This window comes from Doryrhamphus excisus, linkage group LG9, assembly GCF_037039965.1.
Source record: "Doryrhamphus excisus strain RoL-2023G ecotype Guam linkage group LG9, RoL_Dexc_Guam_v1.1, whole genome shotgun sequence".
NCBI classification, from domain to species: domain Eukaryota; kingdom Metazoa; phylum Chordata; class Actinopteri; order Syngnathiformes; family Syngnathidae; genus Doryrhamphus; species Doryrhamphus excisus.
In genome coordinates, this window is record NC_136365.1 from 2,195,742 (window position 1) to 2,215,558 (window position 19,817).

Here is a 19,817-nt window from a genome sequence, read left to right on the forward strand (position 1 = left end):
TGCCTCTGCAGCGCCCCGGTTGGGCTGCGGATTCAAACGACAGTGTGACATTGTGGAGGTTAGAGGGGTGGTGTGGTCAACGCTTCATTCAGGATGGATTATCATCGGCGACATCAGCTTTGTCGTCGATTGAGTTTTAGATTTTAACACCGTGTCGTACCATAGGAATGGACTTTTCTTTGTATCTCTTCCACTTCTAACGGGAATCGCTACCGACGCACACAAAACGTGGTGCGGTCCACACCTCAAACCAGGAGGGAATTGTTACCTCTGCTTGCTTGGAATTTTGATTTTATTTCTATTAACGAGAAAAAAAGCATCATTTTTCAGATGCAAAGCGGGACGCTAGCTTGTTAGCAAAGTTGGCTATTCTATGAAGTTTACTGCCAAGCCTGTAATTAGCAACTCGGTATATATCAGATGTTTTTCCATCTGATGGCTCTGGTCAAAGTTCCGTTTCTACTTATCATCCTTCTTGAATGACCCTGGAGAGATATCATGTAAGACTACAATGCAACTTCTACGCGGAAAAGTTGGCTAATATTTGGCTAGCTTGCGAAGCGTCGTGCTAGAAAGTGACGTATGGTCCTCGGCCAGACCTCTGGAACTCCACAACATCATGATGGGCTCTCTGAAGGCACTCCAGGAGTGGTGTCGGTTACAATGTGAAGATTACCACGATGTGGAAATAAAGGACATGTCGAGGTCTTTCCGGGACGGCTTGGCGTTCTGTGCCATAATACATCGCTACAGGCCGGAGTTGATGTAAGTAACATCACTATCTCGTAACTACACATTACTGTGGCTATGGAATGCAGTGATTCAACTTTTTGAATTATGATACTTCCAATGAGATATGTTGTTAACACGTAACCTAAAATAGACAACAACATTTTCCAACTATAACCAGAATAAGTGTTATGCACACAATTAAATAAAGAAAGACATACTTTATTAAAACTGTAGAAAATGACAGAATGTCAGTGACAGCAAATATTACCCAAATGGCTAAGTGGCATCATTGACATCAGATGACGTTATTTTTACATCATAGCTTTTCTGTCTCACATTTGAACTCTTAAAGGAACAATTCACCCATCTTCAATAACAATTTTGTGTTTACAAAATGGCAAGATAAAGGCATAGAGTAGCATTTTTTTTAAATCTCAGCATTCACACAGTTAGTTTTATGCCACATCCCTACTAGCCAGTTCTGGGAATGTTGTTTTTTTATTATTATTATTATCAGTTGGCTACACTTTGGTTGCAGAGGCGACTTTTCAAATGTATGTGTTGACTCCATGCTGGGTTATTTTAACGTTACCGTAATGTTCCGCTAACCCTGAACTGGGTTTCCCCTAGGAAGCTGTGGTGGTGGGCTGTATGGGATGGTGGATTGCTGCAGCCGTGTCGTGCCGCTGCTACTTCTGCAGTAAAAAAACAAAAAAAATTGTATTAACTTGTTTATTAATTTTTTTCCAACAACTAGCAGAACTTGTACCAAGAGCAATATAAAACTGCCAACATTTTAATTGCACTTTATTTACTTAATATTGTTTTCAAGTTAGGTGTGGCGGTGCACCACAGTCAATTACATGTAGCGGGAAACCTTATGACTACAGAGTCATTTATTACAGTCCATGTCATGTAATTAATGCACCTGTTACATATAGAGACATAAATGACATGCGTAAATAAGGAAATAATTTGTTTAATCAAAGGACAAGGAATAGACCTGCTCAACATGAATGGTATTTTCAATGATTTCTGCTGTGATATGGCATTATATAGAAACAAAAATGTAATAGTAGGGTAACATGGGGACAGACAGAAATGAGGACCAAGTCAGTGAGTCGTGACAAGTAGAGTTTATTTAATGTGTCATGCAAGCCCTGCCACAATAGAGTTGGCAATAAATGAAGTGGAAAATATCAGAACTCTGCGCAGCAGTAAAGCCGCAAGTAGCGCAGTGGATAAACCCTAAATAGTGTTTGGGGTCTTATTTTTTCAGTTTGATTCCCAGCGTGGCTCTCCATTCAGCTCCCATTGTGTACAGTAGCTGCAGTCAACCAGACAGTCCAGTTCGCTCTGATCCAGACAGACAGTTCGTCAGAGTAATCTGCAGCCGATTCCTACGCCTGTCAAACTACATTTAGTTTTCTAATATGGGGCACAGTCATTGTACTGCTACTCTGCAGCCAGTGTGTTCTCATGGAAATCTCACTAATCCCCCTCGACCTAGAGATTGCAAAATCAATATGACAGCACACTTACAAAATTTAAAGAGTTTGATGCTCTTCAATACTTTGGTTCATGTTGCATTTTTTTAATGTTGCTACAAGGATGACACTGAAATGACAACTCAGTTACTAGGGATGAGGTTGATATGATTCATTGTGTGTATCGGGTTCCGATACCAGCATAATACACGTAGAGATGTGGAGATAAACGATCCATGAGCCGTGAGCTCTGCCTGGCTCATTCACAGCCACACACAACAGTCAGACATTACAAACTCTCATCTGGACAACGAACTTCCAGATTGCTACATCATCATACTTGCCTGTAGAGTGGAGTTGGTCACGGCGTCATATTAAATCAAGATAAACAGTATAGAAAATGGATGGTGTACCCTGAGAAGAATATGCACAATGCTCCCACCCACAGGACAGGAGTGGATACTTTTGGTAACATTTTTTAACCTTTGTAAACATTGAACCATCTGCAAGCACATACACCAGTGGTCTCAAACACACGGCCCGCGGGCCAAATGTGGCCCTCAGGACACTAGTTTGAGGCCCCCGCCTTGATATGAAAGTTTAATGTTAGTGCGGCCCGCGCAAGTTTGATATGGATGCTGTATGGTATCATGTACCCAGAAAAAATTATTATGTTTGATTAATGTTCATGTTAAAGGTTAAATAACTGTTAATAGTTATCCTCCCTATCCGTGTGGAAGTGGTAAGTTTTTGGTTTTTTTAAGTTTAAAGGAAATAACTTGAAGGCTACCGTTTAGGGTCGCTAGATCTCTAGTTTGCGAGTTAGCATGTGTCTCAAGACCCTGCAGTTGCGCAATATGTTGTAAATAAAAAGAGTATAAATGTGACTATAGTCGTGTTTTGTCATGTCTACAGGGCTCTAATAATGCTTTGTTCATTTTAATCTGAAAAAAATAATTTGTCTACCCACCAACTATATGTGGTTTCTTAAGTTTTTATTATTTGCTGTTTTATTATTGTTATTATATTTATTTATTTCTGATTTATTGATTTTCTTTATACTTGATTTGTTTATTTGTTTATTTTTATCTTATTTTGTGCAGAAAAAAAAATTGAGATATTTGAGAACAGTGGAATGTTTTATCAGAGCTTTTCTTGTAGAAAATCGGAATCAAAGTACTGAAAAAGTTTGTATATTTTTTTATATATTTTTTTTGAAAACCTGATGTGGCCCAGTCTCACCCAGACCCTACCTCCAGTGGCCCCCAAGTTAATTGAGTTTGAGACCCTGACATACACGATCACAGTTGTCCCCTTGCCCAAAAATAAACCATGGAATGAAACACAGTCATGGTGGACTCCTCACTATTCATCATCTGTCTGATGGTGTGCAAGCTCAGTGACGCTCTAAAATTATCCTGTGCCAGCTAAGTGACGGAATAAGACCCAGCAGGACCAGTCATTAAGTTAGAGCTGCTGCTCATTGTGTTTACGACTTTGGGAACCAGATTAGAGAGAGAACGGGTCACAGGGGCTTGTTTTGGGTTTTTGCTTTCCTGGGGTTTTCACATTTCACATCGTCCATGCAAGCCCCCTCTAGGTGTGTTTCCCACTGCAGTGTTCTTTAAACACCTGGACACTTTCCAACATACCTTTGCTGATGTGCAAGCAACAACATTTTCAACTTGGAACGCCTCAGATTTTCCAGGCTGACTGCAGGATGTTTACTGGTGGGACCATGGCTTTAGTTCCTCACCGTAGGCCCTTTCAAAGCTGTTAATCATCACGCACGTTGTGTTCCAAAGCTTCTTTCCTGTTGTACTATGAGTTTTTTTTACTCAACTTAAAATACTTGGGTGTAGTTTGGGGTTTGTCAGCTGAGAATCTTTACTGCCAATCATGTTTGCCTGTTCATCTGGACACTAGCCTTTTGATGGTTTGTAAGAGAAACGGGTCAACTAGCTAACTACACTTATAGCCAATTATCCTTACCTCAAATGTTCTCAAAAAATATGATCGCTTCTTCACCCAGTTTTTTATGTGTGTGTGTTGTTGCAGAGACTTTGACTCGCTGTCAAAAGATGACGTCTATGAAAACAACCGACTGGTGAGTTCATTTTAGAGCTTTGTGTTAGTTAGGTATTCTATGCTGCAGTAATCTTGGTGTATATATAATACAATAATTTACTTACTTACACAAAAGACCCCACAACAACATCCAAAGAACTGCAGGCCTCATGTAAGTTAGGCAAGGCCTCTTGATATACTGGGCAAAAACGGCCTGCATGGCAAAGTTCCATGACCAAAACCGACCGGTGGTATTGTTTTCAGGAGAGAAGTTCTTTGCATTGCCTTTTTGTTGCCACCACATTTGGACAAATTCAGCTTAGTGGCGAAACAACGTTGATAGGCTCACCTCTGTTACTTTGCATTGCTCCTCACGAGACAGCCTTCTTTGCTATGCTAGCTGCCTTGTCTCCCCTCACAGAGGCAAAGGAGACTGTATTACTAACAAGAGGGCTCACTTTGCTCAAGTCTGTGCTTCATGGTGCAAAGGCTTGAACGCAGGGGCTGAAAACAAGTACAGAGTGAACCTTCTTCATGCCTGTTTGGAGGTACAGAAAATTAGACCGTGAAACCAACATTTAAACATTTTTCTTCAAGTTTTTCTTGTTAAGAAAGTAAAGGTTTGGCAGGACTCCTTTTTAGCGCCTAGCCTTCAAGAAACTGAAGACCAAAAAAAAAAAACAATCTGCTGACTAATCAGTCCCAGCAAATAGTTCATTATATCCTTAATGGTTAAGCGCAAGTAAGCCATTTGGGCTGCAAATAAGTAGTGTGCTATTTATTCCCCGATTCTTGTCAACAAGCAATCATACACTATCTGAGCCTTTTCATGAGACTGCTGTCAAAAAAAAAAAACAAGAAAAACAAAAAGTCCTGACCTGCTTAAGGATTTCAATACCAAAAAAGAACACGGCGAACGGCTGCTTCCAGTCAACTTTATTTTTCACAAAATAAAAACAATGAATTCTATTGAAAATGAGAAGTGAATGAGAAGTGAGCTCTCCACTGTCTGCATTCATCATCTTGTGTTACCAATTTTAAATGAACATGTGTCAGCTCAAAATAAGATTTGTTTATGTATGATACTGGTTTTAAATTCTAAATGTTTGTGAGTAAAAAAGCCTATTTAGGAACATTCAGAAAGGATTATTATTAAAGATTTGCCTCAATGCACCTTCAAATTAAAGGGGATCTAATATGCTTTTTCCACTTTCCTGACCTATAGATGTAGTTAGAATGTTGTATTCTCATGATAAAAATGCCAAAGTTTCAGATAATGAGGTTTTGTGCATTTGGAAGTGAGCCATGAAAGATATAGACAAACAACCATTCACACTCACATTCATAGCTATGGACAATTTGCAGTGGCCAATTAACCTAGCATGTTTTTGGAATGTGGGAAAAAACCCACATGCAAACTCCACACAGATTATTATATGGGAGCCAGGCAACGACATTTCTTGGCAATTTCACTACTGTGTTTTTGTGCAATGACAATAAAGGGAGTCTATCTATCTATCTATCTATGTCACATGTTAATTTCTTTTCATTGTACTTCATCATACTACTACCACATTTCATAATAGCTTAGTGCCCCCTTTGCCCCCAACATTGACAAGTTGACTGTGTGTAATCAGGTTTGGAGCTGCTGTGCCTTATCCAAGCTATACTTGCTGGATTATATGTGCTCTTGTGCGTGCGTCTGCCCAGGATTTATTGTTCTATAACGGTGACTTCTAATTTCCTCCAGTAGGTGCTGGTTGACACAAAGAAACAAAGCACTTCTTTATATGGTTGTGGTTTTGGAAGTAGTATAGGAAGTACATGTCTACATCGGGTTGGCGATTGTTTGTTTGTTTCTTCACTGTTCTCATTTTGCTTCACCGTAGGCCTTCGAGGTGGCTGAGACACAGCTGGGGATTCCAGCCTTGTTGGACCCAGAAGACATGGTGTCAATGAAGGTTCCTGACAGGCTCAGCATCATCACCTATGTCTCTCAGTACTACAACTTCTTTAACAACAAGTGTCAAGGTTTGTACTCGGGATGTTCCGATTCGATGCATCAGTCTGATACTGTCCACATTTTCTGTCCACGGCGTTATTGGAAGAGCTACTGACTAGTACTGGGTAATATATGATGGTGATTGGTGATCGGGATAAATTTTAGGTCAACTACGATGATCAGCTGGTAGGATATTTATTCAATCAAACATGGCGGAAATGTGCAAAATAACACTATTACTGGTGCATCCACTGGACCAAAGTAGCGATCAGTAATCTCCATCATTTGTCACTTAATTGTATTGTATGTTTGTATCCATAGCAACTGTGACATGCCAATGCAACATTTTGTGACAAGTTACCAAAGTAGTACAGTGTTTCTCTTGCATTTCTACAGCAAACCCTCCCTCTCTGAAGAGACTAGGCTCTGTTAGTCCCAATGAGCCGGCACAGAAAAGGCCTTCAACCCCTCTTGAGGACAGAGAGGTTGAGTCTGAGGTAAGAACTAATTTTGGCACCAGAACAAAGTAATCAAGACCGATGGTTCTGTTATTCTCCTCATGCATGTCTTGATTCTGATTTCTGATGCCTGGTGATTTTTCTTTTGCATGTTTTACTTTCCAGGTTAGTTGGTAATTTCATGCCTGAAAAAGATCACTGAATGTCACTAATTGTTGAATATTTTGGTGTATCATACAGTATTTGCATGTGTTAGTTAGGGGGAACAAAGTTATTAGAGCTCCCCAAAACACAAAAAAATGTCGTTCCTTCTCAGTTTATGAGTAAGTATTTAATATCTGTGGCTTTGTGTTGCACGGTGGGGATAAAAAACAAAATAAGAAACAGCAGTCGTAGTCTGCAAAGACAGCATTTGTATCCTGTCTCTCTTCTTTTTGGCCGGCCTTCATCTTCTTACCTCCGTCCCCACACACCCATGTACTGGCATCTTCACTCCTCCTTCAGATGGAAAGCCATTCCATTCCCTCTTTATGTACTCCCTCCTCCCACACATCTGAACCCCCTCTCCACTCTGGTCATGAGCCGAGGCAATAGGTTAGGGGGTTAGGAGGTGGAAGTAAAGCAGATAGATCAGCCATGTTAAGCCTCCCTTGTACATACCACAGTATACTAAGTTTTGTACTCCCATAACACTGCGTGCCAAGATTTCATATACGTATGTAGCTGCTGCTAAACCACTAATCTGCTTTACCCCAAGCTTAAAGCTCACACAGAAAATCTGTCTTACATATGGAAAATAGGGAACTACCATTACTAACCAATTCCATGTGAACTGTAAAAAAATGAATTAAAATGTTATCATCATGAATTAAGGAGTGTTTTAAAATGACTTAAGTTTTACATCAATAATGATGTGTTGAATAGCTTGAAGTACTGTCAATGTTGCTACTTACTTTTGATAACCAAGCAGATGATTAGTAAAACACAATGAAGAATCCACATCCTCAAATCCTGACTCCATGTTTGATTTTCCCCTCCTTCATTGCTCTGCATTTCCCTCCCGCCCCTGACATCTCCTCCCTGTCCTCTCCCTGTGGAAATGACGTCCCGGTCACTTGCTCTAGCCGAGCCAGGCCAAGGAAGGGGATCTAGAAGTGGCAAAGCGCAGCACGCTTAGTAGCACCTGCACCGCCTGTCAGAAGCACGTGCATCTGGTGCAGCGATTTCTGGTGGACGGCAAATTGTACCATCGAAACTGCTTCAGGTGAGCACAGTCATAAGACACAATCACTGATTATGGATATTTATGATTGGGCCTTTAACCATGTATTACCTTATTTTGGGGTTTTGCACTGAAGTTATGCAAAGATTAAGATCTGGGTCTGTATACCGAACAGGTCGTGATGACATAACTTTCTCCTTTCTCCATTTGTTGAACTTTCAGGTGCACAGAGTGTCGTAGCACTTTGCTACCCGGATCCTACAAACTAGAAAGTGATTCTGGGGTCTTGGTTTGCACCCACCACCTTACACGGCAAGTTTCAGCAAATCAGAATGGCCGGACAGATCTTAGCCCGGGACCTGTCGTTGTGCAGTCGGCTCGGAACGGTCGCAGCAAGACCCCCTACGCCTCGACCCCTGAGACGGACCGACAAAAGACCCCTTCCCCAGTAGGGAAAGTGAATGATGCTGACTTGCCCACCAACCCGATTGTCTTAGTCACTCCTGTGCCAACAAACACCGAGGTCTCCTTAGAAGACACAGACAAACTTGATGACGGTGAACAAACCGAAGAGAAAGACCGTTCCTCATCTCCTCCAAATCCTTTTGATGAGAGTGATGATGAAGATGACGAGCAAACTGAGGCTGAAGAATCACTAACCAATAATAATGAGGCGAATGGTGACTTCTCCTGTACACCTGTCAATCAAAATGAAGCCGCGCCCCGACCGGTGCCAGCCCCTCGTCGAGTTGCTGAGATAACCCCACCACCTCGGCCTTCCCCGCGAGTGAAACTACCCCGGACAGCAGACCGCCTTGCAGCTGGTGCGCCATCACTCTCAGGTGAAAATGATTGTGAAGCTGACAAAAGACGAGTGGGGCTTACATTTGATCTGAAATCACAGGTGAACTTCAGAAGCAGCCCACCCCTCCAAAACCCAGAGAGAGATCCCAGTCTCCGAGAAGGTAGCTGAATTCTATGTGACCCACTTTGTTGTCATTTCCTTCATCGTCGCATCCCTGGCTTTTCCTGTTGACATCATATTGAATGTTTGCCACTCCATGCCTCTGTTGGGATGTGTGTTGTTCCCCTCTGTGACACCGCCATATGTCTGTCTCACTGTCCAGCTTGTCCAGTGGCTCACATAAACCCAAAGACCCACCCTGGCTTGCCCTGGTCCAATCAGAGACCAAGAAGAAGAAAGCTCCTCCCCCTCCCTCTGCAGGAGTGGCAACACCTCCCAATACAGGCTCTGTGTCTTCTCTTAAAGACGAGGGCTCCAGATCCACTTCGCCTCCTTTGCCCTCTAACCCCTTTGAGGATGATGACGATGAACCGAACGAAGCAGAGGAAGACGAGGAGGCTGATGCCATTCCAGCCACAATGGCGGCGAGCCATCCGTGGTACAGTATCACACAGGTGGCGGATGTCCCGGGTGCGCTCACGCCCCCAGGCACAAGAAGCTCCTCCCGCTCGGCGAGCCCAGGAAGTGCTAAAAGCAAAAAGCGACCAGCACCTCGTGTACCGCAGCCACCTGCTGCAAACCAAGGTGAGAAAATGTCGCTGCACAACATGTTTTGAAATGAAATAACACTAATGCAGACACAGTATCACACAGTAAGGCCAGGGGTCTCAAACTCAATTTACCTGGGGGCCACCGGAGCTAGGTTCTGGGTGATGCCGGGTCGCACCAAAACGCATTTATTAAAAACTGGAAAAAAAATCAATAAAAAAACTATCTTCAATGCTTTTGCTTCTGCTATACCCTACACTTTTTCAGTACCAATTAGCAAGGTAGCATCGTACTCAGTTCCATCTGGGAGCAGCGTCGTGACTTTAACAACATGTTTGATGAGATGCTTTATCTTGACGTGTATTTTCCATTTTATTCCAAATCATTTCCTGCATTTATTTGTACCCAGCGTCATAAGCCTTTAGCTTCATTGCTAATCCAAAGCAAAACAGGGCAGTTAGGGTAACAGTATGGGCGGGGCAAAATCATGTTAATTGTGTCCGTGCACAATAGTGTGCACACAGCTTTAAGCTGTCATTTCGAACATTAAACTTTGGTATCAAGGTGGGGGCCTCAAACTAGCGTCTCGCGGGCCCCATTTGGCCCATGGGCCGCAAGTTTGAGACCCCTGCTTAAGACACTATTTTTTTCAGTGGGCATATACGTAGGGGGGCATACCGTAGGGCCTATTCTCCAGCATTCCCTTAAATTATTGACATCACAAATTAATTTTGTAAACATGAGACTCATTTGAGAAGTCGTTGTAGTGCGTGGAAGACATCATAAATGGACATCATGAAGGGCTCTGTGAGAAGAGAAACACTAACCACTATTGGCCTTTGACTAGTCCCAACCGCTTAAAAGTGAGGAGTCGCTTTTTATTACTGTTTATTTCATTCCATTTTTTTATTACTGAATTTTAGATGTCAATTTATGAGTACACTGTGTGTGACTTAGGAGTTAAATTTAGGTGTAAGTTCCAACTTACACTAAAACACAACTTACATCACCGTCTAAGAACGGAAACTCATGATTGACATGATTTCATTGATGTTATTATGTATGTTCCCTCTTCAGCTCCTCCTCATTCTCAGCAGTCTTCCTGCTCTCTGGCTCTCAGTGTGGAGAGCTTGTCTTCTGGGTCCGACCACAGCTCCTCCCATCGCCCCTCGGCCACCGGTGAAGGCAGCAACCAGGAACTCGGCTTCTCCAAAAGCGTATCAGAGCCTTCCATCTGCACACCGTCTCCCGCCTCTCCACCTTCCTCTTCTTCCGCTGAGCGTCTGCCTCAATCGTTCCTCGGCCCCTCTTTGTCGGAGTCATCAAATGCAAGCTCCGCCCCTGCTACTCCACAAGTCAGTCGCAGCCATGACACCAAAGGGAGTGGACCTTCTCCGCCCCGACCCACGACCACCCCCAGCCCATTAGCCGTGGGAGCCACCTCTTCACATAGCAAGGTGACAGAACCACAAACATTCAGCATGAATTGAAACGTGGCGTTTTATTACGATCTCTTTTCTCATTTTTAGCGAATTTGCAAGGAAAATCCATTCAACAGGAAAGCGTCTCCTTCCCCTGCTAAATCCAAAAGCAAACCCCCAAAAGGCCCTCGTCCATCTAGACCTCCAGCCCCAGGTCATGGCTTCCCTCTTATCAAACGCAAGGTATAATAAACCTTTTGATGATGTAATTGGAATAGAAGATTCCAGCTTCTGGTACTTAAGTGGCTTCTTGTGCAAACATTGATGCAGGTGCAGTCAGACCAGTACATCCCAGTGGATGACATCCACTGGGAGATGAGTCAGCTGGAGAAACAGCTGGATGAGCTGGAGCTAAGAGGCGTAGGGATGGAGAAAAAACTCAGAGACAACCCAAATGGTATGAAACCACGGTGCCTCCCAAACGGAAACAAAGCAATTTGTTTGCAGACTATTATGCAAATGAAGTGGAATAAAGCCACAATACTCCATTAACTGTGTTTTCAGATGAGGATGAGGAGCGCCTGTTGGTCGACTGGTTCCTACTCATTCATGAGAAAAACCAGTTAGTCCGACGAGAAGCTGAGCTGGTCTACACGTGAGTTTACTGCAGCAAGTCACCTCAGCGGCACATAAGACACACATCACAACGTGTATTTTATGCTCCCCGCAGAGCGAAGCAGCAGAACCTTGAGGAGAGGCAGGCTGATGTGGAGTATGAGCTGAGGTGTCTTCTCAATAAACCAGGTTGGTTTGGAGGGCCCAAGGGAAGACCACCATGTGTTAACCTAAAATTGGGGTGGGTTCATGTGCTCCAGTAGAGCTTGACCACAGGCTTCCTGTGTAGAAGCACAGGAAGTTCCTGTATCACCTACTGCATTTATGCCGCCACATTGCGGTTACAATATCTCTCCCTCATTCCATTGTTTTTTTTTAATGTATCAATAAATGATTTGTTTTATGATCAAAAATATACATTTAAGCAAATTTCATGTAGTCTTGGGTTAAATTAAGCATTCAAGCATAAAACATTTCTAAATGAACAAAAACACAGTTTAAGGAAATACAAAAATTGTATGAATTGCCACTAGGTGTCACTACTTGACAGACGACAGGCTTTATATTATTTTATAATTATCTCACCGCTAGAACAATAATAATAATCAACATAATTATCATAACACATACTCAACTCAAAAATAAGACTCAAGCAGGAGTCTTATGTCTTAGATGGCTTATTTTCTCTGATTGTATCTACTATATTGGGTAATATGAATGTAAAGGTGACTTATGTTGATTTCATAAACAGATTTTCTATGCTCCAACTAAATCATCCATTTATTAATATTGAATTCTACACAGTGAATTGAATTCTACACAATTAACCACGATAAACAAGGTATTACTGTACCCAGATGATCCCACACTTTTGCAATTCAGCATTCATGGCTCCAAAAATTCTTTGATTTTTGGTTAAAAACATATTTTTTTCTCTTAAAATAATCAAAATGTTTTTTTGGCAGAAATAATGTTTTTACATGTTTCTCTCATTCTCTTCACTAAGCGGTAGAAATTAATGAATGTTAATGCTTTTTTCACAAATCGTTGAGATTTCTCACTTTGTTTGGTGGTCCTTGAACGCACCGTAGCCGTGCACTGTGACTGGCAACAGCTTGACTTTGATTCAGTTTGTTCATCGATCATCTTACATAATCAGTTATTAGTGCATTGGGTACATTTAATCATTGAAATGTGTTCAACAGATGCGTGACGCACGTTTCGGACATATAACTTGATTGTGTCGCAGGTGAGCAATGGTAATTGAAGAGAGAAGGGGGTGGTTCGAGAGCAAATGTGCAAATGTTGATGCAAAATTGGAGGAGAATGTCAACATGGAGGTAGCAGAAGGGGGAGTGAGCTGGGTGTGAAAAATAGTCCTTTTTAATTGCCATATCAATCATATATTTTTTTTCACCATTTGCTTGTGGTCCTGGAAAGCAACCCTTGTGAAAAACAGGGATCTACTGTAATACTATATATCGGTTTTCACCTTTTTTAGTCACCAAAAAACTACTAGATGCCTGTCATTTTAATTTAAATATCGTCTTAATTGTAAGAAAAAAAACATGTAATTGACCAACTTCCATCAGAGAAAGACTGGACAGAGGAGGACAAAAGCCGTGAGCAGCAGCTGATGGCCGAGCTGGTCACCATCATTGAACAACGCAACCAAATAGTCAACAACATGGACCAGGACAGACAGAGGTAATTCATTTTCAACACCTTAAAACCTCCATAATGGTCTGTTACAACTGTCAACACTAACAACACCTCTCTCACAGGGAGGAGGAGGAAGATAAGTTTATGGAAGCTGTGCTGAAGAAAAAAGGTTGGATGCCACAATTCCTCCATTTCTGATTGCATTAAGATTCTTTGCATCTGAATACTGATTATCAATGAAGGACAACAAGTCTGTTACTGTGATTTGCGGTACTTTTTTCTTAAATATTGAACCCGGCTGCTTATACAGCTGTACGGCTAAGTTGTAAGTTCTAATCTCATGACATGCCCCTTACTTCAGAACTACTACTAATTGTTTAAATACTGTACCGCTAACGAGTCACTGAGGAAATAGTAGCGCTTTCTTTGGCAGGAGTGAAATCCACTCAACAATCAACAATTGTCACCCCACTGGAAATTGCAGTAGGTCATTATATATAACAATCTGACTCATGGTGTCATCTTACAAAGAACACTAAACTCATCACACAGCAACTTAACATGCAAAAGGCACACCTAAAAATTGGCAAACCAATCAGAGTTTAAAATGAAAATAAAAACACATTTAAGGTTTTCCCTATAGTGCATTGCGCATCGCATTTATTGGTATCCACCGGGGCGCTGCAATGACATCAGCTTCCCTCCAGGCTCCCTTTGGTGAACAGAGGCAACATTGCAGCATCATCCCTCCATTTTCTATGTCACTTGTCCTCCAATGAAATGCATTGTGGAAATCCATAGTTGTTTTCCCCTCACTTTAAACTCTTATTGGTACATTTTTACATACATATTAGGTATAACTTTTGAGTGTTAAGCTGCTGTGTGATGATTTTAGTGTTCTTTAATGACCTCCTGCAATTTCCAGCAGATTGACAAGCTCGCCATGAGTATTTTCATGAGCTGCCTGGTCTTCACATACTACAATATGTCATTTTATGTCACGTATATCATGTATTTCCTCTAAATTTTTTGGTTGCAGTTTATACTCCTGAAAGTTTTTTGCACAAACATTTCTTATGACATCATAAAAGAGGACTTTCAGTTCATGATATTTTATACATGAAACACATAAAATGTCATTCTTCCTCTACGAAAGCCCATGTCACTCATTGTCATTTTTCTACATCAGACTTCCATAAGGAATCGGATGGAGGACAACAAAAGAGAAAAGGTTCCAAGTTCAAACCCATGAAGGTTCTGAAGAGACTGAGCCAGAAAGGAGAACCTGGTAAAAGTCCTCGTAAGGAGCACAGCTGATCCACACAAAGGGTCAACACGCTAAAAGACTATGGGGATTTTTGTAAAAAGATGACGTGTCCTGACTCTCATGACTGCCTTGAAGCCAGTGAACCTGAATGGCTCTCCTCCAATACTCCTGAACTCCTCATATCCGACGTTGAGAGGATGTTTTAAAACAATCCATAGCTAAGATACTCTGTAGTATACAGAGTATACTGTAATACTTTATATCGCCTTGTTTTCTTTGTGTTTGCAGAGAAGAGAGACATAATTTATTTGTAGAGATGCCTGCCGAAGTTTTAAGATGTAAAAAAAAAAAAAAAAAAAAGACTGGTTTGTTAATTTATATTTTACTATACATGTGCGTTTCAACTCCAAGTGGGAATTTGTTTGTGTGACTCATTTTATGTGTTGACTGGATTTGTCCTCAATCATGTCGTCTTCCTTCTAAAACATATCAAGGAACTTCTGCAATGTCACATGCCTGTCAGATGGTTTTTAACCCCCAAAAATAGGATTATAAGAAATGTTTACAGTCAAAGGCAGGTAAATAAAACAAGTTAATACAGATACTGCAGTTGTTTATTTGTTGTTTAACCTTTTAGCACTAGCTTGGATCCACGGGCCTCTCAGGTGCCATCACTCCCTTGTTTGGTTTTTGAGCTTCAGCTAATTTCTCCAGTTCCCGGATTTTCTAAATTAGAGTTCCGAAAAAAAAAACGGTTTAATATCACAGCTTTTGTACTCCTATATTATTACATATTTTGATTATTTTAACATCAATGTGTTTACTGCCACCAAAATGCAACTCCAAAGGTATATCATTATATTACATCCAAATGTTTACCTGTGATATTTCAGTGTTGATGATGTGGATGTACTGCTTCTCCTGTCCTACAGAGGCCATATCTGCCAGGAATTGTCTCCTTTCCTCAATCTCATCCAGAACTGCAAAATAAAAAGATTCTCTACTTCAGTAGTTCCCAAAATCATGCAGAGGAACAAATCAGTCTGGAAAAGATTATAAAGCCATCCTTAAGTTTTGGGACTCCATCGGACCACGGCAAAAACACGGAACAGTGGTGAACCTTCCCAGTAGTGGCGGGACAAAATGACCCCAAGAGTGCAGCAACGACTCATCCAAGGGGTCACAAAAGACCCCACAAGGACATCCAAAGAACTGCAGGCCTCACTTCAGTTAAGGTCAGTGTTCATGACTCCACCAGCAAAAAAGACAAACACCGGCAAAACAGCCTGCATGGAAAAGTTCCCAAAAAGTGTCCCATGAATGTGTCCCAATTGAAGTTCCAGCCTTACCTTCTTGATAACGGTCCCTCTCCTCTGTCACTGCAGCTTTCACACGCATAACATTTTGCGAAGGTGCATCATCTGCTGCTGCTTCTTGTCCTGTGGCCAAGATACTTTGAAGCCTCCTCTTCTCTTTTTCCAAGTCTCCTAAATTACATCACGGGAGAATACAGATAAATACAACAATTTTACAAGGAATTCACCAAAAAAAAAGCTATGAAAATGCATTTACATTGTATTAGCATACTTGTGGGTGCAGGGCAGAACTTTTCTCTGATATTGTTCCCAGAACGGCAGGAAGCAGCACTGCGTCTTTGCGGCCGACCAGAAAGAAGCTTAGGGATGCATTTGCTGCCTTTCGGCTGACGGGGGGAAATTGATGCTGCGGGCTGAGTGGTCCGTGGCAAGGCACATCCATCTGTGGTGGGAAGGCCGTGTTTTTAATGCAGCAATATTTAAGATGGTGCTGTTCTGCTCTGTTTGTGGGCAAAATGATCAATTTCATTTTTATTTATTGTGATTACGTCATTTATTATTTTCCGTGGTCTTTTTTTCTGAATAACAATCTTGTCATATTTTAATCTTGCAAAATTTTGTGACACTCCCAATAGTCATTAGGTCCCATTGATAGTAGTACACATCAAAATATTGTAATATACTTCATCATATATGGTGATATACTTTTTTTCATTGTACTTTCAAGTACAAAGTAAAGATCTGTGTATCGTCTCGTCTCATGTACCGTGTGTCTGGTGACACCCCACAATTACTATACTTCCCAGCAACATAAAGTGACTCTATGGTAATTATTATAATTTAAAAAATTCAAACTTACTCTTTAAGCACTCATCGATGTGTTTTCTTTGGAGGTTGGTGAGGTTCAACTCCCGCATCATTGCTGTGCACATACAAAGTAATGAATACAAACAAGGTGGGAGAATGTCAGTGTTTTGTACGTCTCGAGTTTTTCATCCCAAATTTTTACTACTTTCAAGACAAATTCTTCTTGTAAAGATGTTCCTTCATAGCAGTCATTAGTGAAATGAAACTTTCCTCTTTAGAAAAAGAAAACAAACTTTCAGCGTCACTTGGATACTGTAAACATCCAGCAGCAACACAATGTTTTTGGCATGAGTACTATTTTAATAATAATAATAATAATACATTTTATTTAAAAGCGCCTTTCAGGACACCCAAGGTCGCTGTACAGGAGATAAAAGCACCAATATAAAATACAAGATAAAAGCCAACAAACAATAAATAAGAGCATATTTTTGATTAAAAATATACTGAACCAAGTTGAATATTTACCTCAAGAAGCATTTGTTTACTTTGAACATTTCAAAAGACACCTGCATTGTTTTGTGGCGTGGTTCAATAAAAAGTTTTCCTAGTCATATTTTTTAATTGTACTTTTTAATAATTTTTCACAACTTTTACTAATTTGATTTTAGTGTCACTAATTTCCTAATTAATCTGATCTTGTCTCGTTCTTTTAATGGCTGTTTACAATTTACAATTAATGTTTACGATGCAATGTTTCTGGCTTCCGCTCACCATCATGGCGGCCAAACCCGTGCAGGGCATACTACGGAAGTCAATGTCTTGTCAATGTAGTCAATGTAAGCCACGCCCTTATTACTTGTTCTTAAACCTAATTGGACGTTAATAGATGCATTCAATGAAGCAGATTCAGTGGGGAAACGTGTTGTCTTGCTAGACGTTTGCATAATAACGGTCACATTATATATATATATATATATATATATATATATATATATATATATATATATATACTGCTAGGTAGCAAGGGACACTCATTGATTAAGAAAATGACTTCCGTAGGTTGCCCTTCACGGGTTTGGCCGCCATGATGGTGAGCGGAAGCCAGAAACATTGCATTGTAAACATTAATTGTAAATTGTAAACAGATGTATTACCAAATATGATACACTTCTGTTACAGACAAGTACAAGTAACGTCCCAACCTTCTTATTTGTGTCTGTGTGCATCTTACATCTCAGCAGGTCTTGGGTGTTCTTGCTATACTGGCTGCAACTTGGGCTCCTCCATCGTCCCCCATTGACCTTGCACTGTGAGGACCCGTCCATCTGTGCGGAACACGTCTCCAAACTAGACTCTATACTGCAATTTATTTCTGCACAATTACAGTAAACAATGTTAGAAATGATTATAGTAGTACTACCACAGTTAGAAATAATAGCTTAATATCGGCGTTTTCTATGTTTTGTTGTTTTATGCAAGGTTGACTAATCGACTAAAGTTGACCAAAGCCCAAATATTGAATTATAATATGATAAGTCCACTGTTGCGACTCCATAATCAGGAAAAAAACGAAATAAACAAACAAAGATAACAATACAGCTGCAGTAATGCTGTAATTTACCTGTTTTGGTCTTCTGCTGGCGCTGTACGTACACAACAACCGAGTAGTCGTCTCCATAGCAACCAATAAACAAGACAATAATGCAACATAAATATTTTGACTTTTTGTTTCGAACTGTGTTTTTAAAAAAAATCACAATATTACAAAATTTAAATATCACTCAGTGCATTACAGTATTTATACTTGGTTATGTTTTAGCCTAGCAGAGCTATACATAACCACTAGAGGGAGACACAGTGCACTATGTTGATATATATATTATCATATCTCTCGTCACTAATTGTGAGGTAAAACAAGGACGCGACAATAATCTCGTTGAGATGTTCTGTTGTAGCAAATAAGTCAATAGTAAAAGTGTATGTGTTGAGGAGGAGGCAGGCGAGAGTGTGTTTTATCTGTACTCAATGAAGGGCTGGACATCCATTATCTGTACAGAGGCAGCTGCTTATCTTCACTCCATGTCAGCAGAAGATAGACATTAGAGAGAACATAATCATCTCTCACACACAGTTCTTCTCGGTAGTCTACGTGTCATCATGTGGGCTACCTGAATGTCGAAACTTCTTCAAATGATCCTTTATTCATTGATATTTTCATACTAGAAAAGGCACCACAGTACACATTCCCATTAACTGTGTTTATCAATTATCAATATTTTTGTAGTACTTATACTGTGGATGGATATGGCCTACTATTAGTCAAAGAATATGCATGGTTAAGCACATTTAGAACATTTATTTTGTAGCCATAATTGAGCATTTTATAACTAAAATAACTGAAATGCATATAAAAGGCATTCAGAAGACACATTGAAAGACGTAGTTATTGACTCTGTAGTCCCCCATGTAGTCAGAATGGTACAATCTTGATCACTTTTCATTTTCATATTCGACTTAAAACAGGGGGTCACCAACCAGGTGACCCGCAAGCTCCACTCAGGAGCCCAGGAGCACCTCCAAAAACAACTTTATTAGTTTCAGACGTTCAGACAATTCATTCAAAAACGTCAAATAATTCATGCAACCAAGAAAATAGGGCTTCAAATTTATCCACTTGCCCCAAAGATATGACATAAGAAAAAAAAAGATGAATTAAATAAAATTTTTTTAGGAATGGGGGGTGGTGGCGTGACGTTTATTGCAAATGCGTAGTAGAAATCATGTTGCCTGATGCTTATGATCTGTAACTGCTGATTTACTGATCGGTAAAATAGATCACATGTCAGTGGGCGGAAAACTTTGATGCTTACTTAATAAACGCAATAAATAATGTAATAAATAAAGACTTTAAAAAGGTAAACTACATTGAATTTCATGTAAATGCATATCCGTTTTGGAAATATGGGCTATTATTTTATTCCAAAAAATAATATACAGTTTGAAAATCAAAAAGTGTTTCCTTGTTTACCTTTTGTTTTGTTGCAGCTTTACTCATATGATATTACACATTATTATACTTATGTTATTTGTCTATATGTGCTCTGTGATTGGCTGGCGACCAGTTCAGGGTGTACCCCGCCTCTCGCCTGAAGACAGCTGGGATAGGCTCCAGCACCCCCCGCGACTCTTGTGAGGATAAGCTGTAGAAAATGAATGAATGAATTATTATACTTATTTATATATTT

The 19,817-nt window shown here is 40.5% G+C and overlaps 2 protein-coding genes across 3 annotated transcripts; one reads left to right on the plus strand and one right to left on the minus strand.

Moving 5' to 3' along the window:
* The first annotated feature begins 11 nt into the window (after positions 1–11).
* On the plus strand, positions 12–14,770 carry micall1a (MICAL-like 1a). 2 transcript variants are annotated; one of them, XM_058088965.2, is made up of 16 exons: positions 12–765; positions 4,278–4,326; positions 6,176–6,317; positions 6,685–6,785; positions 7,871–8,010; positions 8,191–8,810; positions 8,873–8,933; positions 9,096–9,517; positions 10,559–10,938; positions 11,011–11,145; positions 11,233–11,359; positions 11,467–11,557; positions 11,633–11,706; positions 13,110–13,224; positions 13,302–13,348; positions 14,369–14,770. In XM_058088965.2, exons 1-16 carry the CDS (start codon positions 620–622, stop codon positions 14,494–14,496), a joined length of 2,778 nt encoding a protein of 925 aa, XP_057944948.2. In that variant the 5' UTR covers positions 12–619; the 3' UTR covers positions 14,497–14,770. The 2 variants fall into 2 exon arrangements, with proteins under 2 accessions (XP_057944948.2, XP_078649294.1); XM_078793168.1 differs by having other exon boundaries at positions 8,191–8,792.
* Positions 14,771–14,945: 175 nt separating this feature from the next.
* lg9h22orf23 (linkage group 9 C22orf23 homolog) lies at positions 14,946–18,509 on the minus strand. Its single transcript, XM_058089043.2, has 7 exons — positions 18,194–18,509; positions 17,804–17,944; positions 16,622–16,684; positions 16,034–16,204; positions 15,796–15,933; positions 15,326–15,426; positions 14,946–15,172 (listed from the first exon to the last, which is right to left on the minus strand). The coding sequence occupies exons 2-7, from the start codon at positions 17,895–17,897 to the stop codon at positions 15,086–15,088; spliced, it is 654 nt and encodes a 217-aa protein (XP_057945026.2). The 5' UTR covers positions 17,898–17,944; positions 18,194–18,509; the 3' UTR covers positions 14,946–15,085.
* Between the last annotated feature and the right edge of the window lie 1,308 nt (positions 18,510–19,817).